At 43.3% G+C, this 6,671-nt stretch overlaps 2 protein-coding genes across 2 annotated transcripts; both read left to right on the top strand.

Moving 5' to 3' along the window:
* Positions 1–722: 722 nt before the first annotated feature.
* Positions 723–1,115, top strand: LOC138356281 (uncharacterized). Its single transcript, XM_069312256.1, has one exon. It carries the CDS (start codon positions 723–725, stop codon positions 1,113–1,115), a length of 393 nt encoding a protein of 130 aa, XP_069168357.1.
* A 2,179-nt stretch (positions 1,116–3,294) lies between these two features.
* On the top strand, positions 3,295–4,068 carry LOC138356280 (uncharacterized). Its single transcript, XM_069312255.1, has one exon. The coding sequence runs from the start codon at positions 3,295–3,297 to the stop codon at positions 4,066–4,068; it is 774 nt and encodes a 257-aa protein (XP_069168356.1).
* Positions 4,069–6,671: the final 2,603 nt, after the last annotated feature.

The raw sequence follows: 6,671 nt of genomic DNA, 5'->3' as shown, positions 1-6,671 counted from the left end.
CTCGTTGCCAACTCCTGAAACTTTTTCGAGTTTTCTTGTGTTTCTTTTTGGTTGGGTTACATGATGGGGCTGCATACTCTAAGGCTGGTCTCACATAGGTGGTGTACAGCGAATTAAATGATTCATATTTAGTCTCCTGAATGCTGGTGTAGAGTCCGCTGCTGTCGTTATCCTATTTATATGAGCCTCCGGAGTTAGGTTTGGTGTTACGTCCACTCCCAGGTCTCTTTCTGGAGTAGTTACAGGGAGGTAGTTTTCCTTCACTGTGTCCTGGTCCTTTGTGCTCCTTTCACCTGTTTCCATTTACATCACCTTGCACTTGTTGGCGTTGAAGTCCAGAAGCCATTTCTTACACCAACTCAGCACCTTGTTTAAGTCATCTTGGAGATTTATGATCCTCATCTGTCACAACTCTTCTCAATAATCGTCTACAAACATCGACATATCGGACTTTTCTCTTGTAAACAAACCATTAACATAAATGAGAAATATAATTGGACCCAGCATTGATTTTGTTTCTGATATTGCAATTTTACCCAGGTTATTTTTCCACTAATCATTGCCTTTTATCTCATCTGCTTTGTTGGCAACTGTATCAGCATTGGTGTACCGTATCTTGAGACTCTTCTTGGAGAGTGTTTACAGGAACTCTTGAGACACTCCTGACTGTTTCTACTGCATAAGCTGCAAGTGAGAGATTAATCGATGCAATATTGTGATGAATGAGAAGTTGGAAAAAAAGGAAAAACAGCCACCTCCATAACATCTATATACAACAACAGCTACAACCACAACAGCTACAACCACAACAGCCACAACCACAACAGCTACAACCACAACAGCCACAACCACAACAGCTACAACCACAACAGCCACAACCACAACAGCTACAACCACAACAGCTACAACCACAACAGCTACAACCACAACAGCCACAACCACAACAGCCACAACCACAACAGCTACAACCACAACAGCTACAACCACAACAGCCACAACCACAACAGCCACAACCACAACAGCTACAACTACAACAGCCACAACTACAACAGCTACAACCACAACAGCTACAACCACAACAGCCACAACCACAACAGCTACAACCACAACAATAGGCACTCCTACAACAACTTATACAACAACAGTGTAACACCACCCTATTGTAACACCACCCTAAAATGTACCACTATAATGGAACACCACTATAATGGAACACTAAACTATCCTGAGTAACACTTCCTCATCGGTTGCACTTCATAACACTGTTATGAGCTGACATATGATGGTTACAACCAAAGGTACACTGCCAATAAGGAAATGCTAACACAGAGATTAAATACGCTGCCACCATCTGCCTTTGACCATTGAAACTATATCAAGCAACGAGGCAAGAAACATTGCTTGACTTGGAGAGTACTTTCTATGACTGTCATTAATTTTGAAAACGGTTGTCAGCCACTATATCCAAAAGGCTAAGAGGATTCAACAATTGACACAGACGGGAAATTTAACGAGTTTATTGAGACCAAAATTATGTCAATCACTACTTATACATGCTACACTAACACTGGCAAAAAGTTAAGAAATTTGGACATGGAACAAAAACTCAGAGATCACACACATTACCTTAAGCTATCTCTCTCCCGGGCTGAGATGTTCTTCACAGCCCCGCTCTCGATCCCGGTGTACCGCCCTCTGCTCTCCTATGTTCCTACAGGCCCTCTATATACAACCCCCACAGGGGGGAGGGGGAGATCTGCTGTTGCTACCCACCAAAAGTGTACAAACACTCAAGAAATATTTAAAAAAGCTTGTTTGACATTCACCATACACTCTTCAAGAGAGGAGTTATTAATTACGTGTGTGGCTGACCCAGAATGTTTGAGGTCAGTCTCGCTGCCAACATGACCCCCTCTATGATGATAACTCAGCTACACTCTAGGTGACGAAGCACCGTCTGCGGCCTTATCGTTAAGATCTAGAACTCGAGGCATCTCCATGTACCTCAGAAATATATCAGTAAGCGTCCTTCACTGACAATTTCCCAGACAACCTGCCGAACAGATTGCTGTACAACCTATAACTGGGTTGTACACCCCTGGAAGCTATGAAGAGAAACGAGAACTAATTTCTGTCCATAGATTTCAGAGCGACGCGCATACCCCAAACTTTCTCTAGTTTCCCGTATGTCGCACTAATCATAACACTTAAAATACGTGTGGCCCCGAGCAACGAAATCGCGAGCCCGCCTAAACTAACAAACAACTACGTGGCCACTGAGCAGCCGCCGGCGCGCAGGACTCCAATAAAGTGTGAACACACCCACAATTTATTGGACCACCGCTAGCACCATTGTAACACCACCCTATTGTAACACCACCCTAAAATGTACCACTATAATGGAACACCACTATAATGGAACACTAAACTATCCTGAGTAACACTTCCTCATCGGTTGCACTTCATAACACTGTTATGAGCTGACATATGATGGTTACAACCAAAGGTACACTGCCAATAAGGAAATGCTAACACAGAGATTAAATACGCTGCCACCATCTGCCTTTGACCATTGAAACTATATCAAGCAACGAGGCAAGAAACATTGCTTGACTTGGAGAGTACTTTCTATGACTGTCATTAATTTTGAAAACGGTTGTCAGCCACTATATCCAAAAGGCTAAGAGGATTCAACAATTGACACAGACGGGAAATTTAACGAGTTTATTGAGACCAAAATTATGTCAATCACTACTTATACATGCTACACTAACACTGGCAAAAAGTTAAGAAATTTGGACATGGAACAAAAACTCAGAGATCACACACATTACCTTAAGCTATCTCTCTCCCGGGCTGAGATGTTCTTCACAGCCCCGCTCTCGATCCCGGTGTACCGCCCTCTGCTCTCCTATGTTCCTACAGGCCCTCTATATACAACCCCCACAGGGGGGAGGGGGAGATCTGCTGTTGCTACCCACCAAAAGTGTACAAACACTCAAGAAATATTTAAAAAAGCTTGTTTGACATTCACCATACACTCTTCAAGAGAGGAGTTATTAATTACGTGTGTGGCTGACCTCTGACCTGGCCAAAAGGGGGAGATCCAGGGATGTTTACACATAAGAATCTGGAGTCTAATTTCCTTGCATGAAATATTACATACTTGAAACTATGCTGACTAAGACTAACCCAGGAATTTTTAATCAATATACAAGATAAACCGGAGGTCATCTGGGCTGACCTCTTGGAGAAGGCTTCCCTGGGTGTGAACTCTAAGGGGGGGGGGGGATCATGGGTGTTACAACAGCCACTCTTACAACAGCTACAACCACAACAATAGGCACTCCTACAACAACTTATACAACAACAGCCACTCTTACAACAGCTACAACCACAACAATAGGCACTCCTACAACAACTTATACAACAACAGCCACTCTTACAACAGCTACAACCACAACAATAGGCACTCCTACAACAACTTATACAACAACAGCCACTCTTACAACAGCTACAACCACAACAATAGGCACTCCTACAACAACTTATACAACAACAGCCACTCCTACAACAGCTACAACCACAACAATAGGCACTCCTACAACAACTTATACAACAACAGCTACAACCACAACAGCTACAACCACAACAATAGGCACTCCTACAACAACTTATACAACAACAGCCACTCCTACAACAGCTACAACCACAACAATAGGCACTCCTACAACAACTTATACAACAACAGCCACTCTTACAACAGCTACAACCACAACAATAGGCACTCCTACAACAACTTATACAACAACAGCCACTCCTACAACAGCTACAACCACAACAATAGGCACTCCTACAACAACTTATACAACAACAGCTACAACCACAACAGCTACAACCACAACAATAGGCACTCCTACAACAACTTATACAACAACAGCTACAACCACAACAGCTACAACCACAACAATAGGCACTCCTACAACAACTTATACAACAACAGCCACTCCTACAACAGCCACAACCACAAAATCCACAAGAGCTACAAGCCACAAGGGCCACAATTAAAATATAATAAATGAAGACCTAACCAGTGAGTGAACAAAGGATCGCATGAGTAACAGTGAATAATGAAGAGGTGAGCGCATTATGAATAAAATATTCACTGAATTATTTACTGCAAGAAGGTTGGAATTGGCCTTAGCTCTATGGGCCGGCTCTATGGACCGGATTGGTCCATAAGAGCGATGACTCTATGTAGCGGGACTTTATATGTGGGGGTGGCACTGTAAGTGGGGTAGCTCAATGGCCTCTACGGCTCTATGAGAGAGAGAGAGAGAGAGAGAGAGAGAGAGAGAGAGAGAGAGAGAGAGAGAGAGAGAAAGAAAGAGAGAGAGAGAGAGAGAGAGAGAGAGAGAGAGAGAGAGAGAGAGAGAGAGAGAGAGAGAGAGAGACTGACTGACTTTGAAACAGAGAGAGAATCCGGATTCAAGGTGGATGGCTCCTACGAGAACGGTTCTAGGAGAGACAATCCCCCCAATGGCTTCCTTCAGTGCGTTCTTTTCATGCAAGTTTTCTGGAAGAAAATGGAGGGGGGGGGGGTATCTGGACGGACGGACACACACACACACACACTTGTGTGTGTGTGTGTGTGTGTGTGTGTGTGTGTGTGTGTGTGTTTGGTGTCCCTTCTCTCCAGATGTGCTACCAGGTTTTTTCTCACGATCTTCTCCATCACCTTGCATGGTATACAAGTCAAGGACACTGGCCTGTAGTTCAGTGCCTCTTTTTGTGTATTGAGACCACATTCGCCGTCTTCCAAATTTCTGGTAGGTCTCCTGTCTTCAGTAACCTACTATACACTATGGAGAGTGGCAAGCAGAGTGCCTCTGCACACTCTTTCAGTACCCATGGCGAGAACGGTTCTTGAGAACACAAGTTTTAGAAGCTTGTGTAAGGAACCTTTCAGAACATTATATACCACATATGTCAGACCAATCCTGGAGTATGCAGCTCCAGCATGGAGTCCATATCTAGTCAAGCATAAGACCAAACTGGAAAAGGTTCAAAGGTTTGCCACCAGACTAGTACCCGAGCTGAGAGGTATGAGCTACGAGGAGAGACTACGGGAATTAAACCTCACGCCACTGGGAGACAGAAGAGTTAGGGGGGGACATGATCACCACATACAAGATTCTCAAGGAAATTGATAGAGTAGATAAAGACAGGCTATTTAACACAAGAAGCACACGCACTAGGGGACACAGGTGGAAACTGAGTGCCCAAATGAGCCACAGAGATATTAGAAAGAACTTTTTTAGTGTCAGAGTAGTTGACAAATGGAATGCATTAGGAAGTGATGTGGTGGAGGCTGACTCCATACACAGTTTCAAGTGTAGATATGATAGAGCCCAATAGGCTCAGGAACCTGTACACCTGTTGATTGACGGTTGAGAGGCGGGACCAAAGAGCCAGAGCTCAACCCCCGCAAGCACAATTAGATGAGTACAATTAGGTGAGTACACACACACACACACAAAGTAATTCAGCTGAGTGGTTTCTTGAGCAACCAATTCACTCTTCCTGTCCCTTCCTCTCCTCTCCCTCCGTCCCTCCCTGTGTCCTTCCTTCCTTCCATCTCTCCATTCCTCATTCTCTCCCATCCTCCCTCTCCCACTTCCTTCCTCCCTCCCTTTCCATCTCCCTTTACTCATTCCCTATCATCCTCTTTTCCTTATCTCTTGTTGTATCTACTTTTCCTCCATCTTCATTCCTCTAAGGGTCAATTAAGGGTTAAGGGTCAATTAAGGACCCTAAGGGTCAAATAAGGACCCTAAGGGGTCAATTAGGGACCCTAACGGTCAATTAAGAACCAAACTGTCACTTAAGGACCTAAGGGTCAATTAAGGACCTAAGGGTCAATTAAGGACCCAAAGGGGTCAATTAGGGACCCTAAGGGGTCAATTAGGGACCCTAACGGTCAATTAAGAACCTAACTGTCAATTAAGAACCCAACTGTCAATTAAGGACCTAAGGGTCAATTAAGGACCTAAGGGTCAATTAAGGACCTAAGGGTCAATTAAGGACCTAAGGGTCAATTAAGGACCTAAGGGTCAATTAAGGACCTAAGGGTCAATTAAGGACCTAAGGGTCAATTAAGGACCTAAGGGTCAATTAAGGACCTAAGGGTCAATTAAGGATCTAAGGGTCAATTAAGGACCTAAGGGTCAATTAAGGACCTAAGGGTCAATTAAGGACCTAAGGGTCAATTAAGGACCATTATTTTCATGTTTAATAACAGTTAATACAAACATTGCAAAAAAAGGTAAATTTCTATACTCTCTGAAATCTTAATAATTTATCCTGTATGTATATATTAATTTTTTTATTTTCAGTTAGATTATTATCAGTTTATATAGATTCCATTTTTATATTTATTCAATTTCAAATTATATTACTATTGTCTCGGCTCAAGATATCATATCTATATAATTGGGAGTGTCTATTGGATTATTTTCAATGATACAGTCAGGTAATTATTGTAAATTATCAAAATAATTCGGCAAGCTAGGATAACAGGGGAGCCGGTCGGCCGAGCGGACAGCACGCTGGACTTGTGATCCTGTGGTCCCGGGTTCGATCCCAGGTGCCGGCGAGAAACAATGGGCAGA

This window comes from Procambarus clarkii, chromosome 71 (assembly GCF_040958095.1).
Source record: "Procambarus clarkii isolate CNS0578487 chromosome 71, FALCON_Pclarkii_2.0, whole genome shotgun sequence".
NCBI classification, from domain to species: domain Eukaryota; kingdom Metazoa; phylum Arthropoda; class Malacostraca; order Decapoda; family Cambaridae; genus Procambarus; species Procambarus clarkii.
This window is presented reverse-complemented; position numbering and strand designations above follow the sequence as displayed.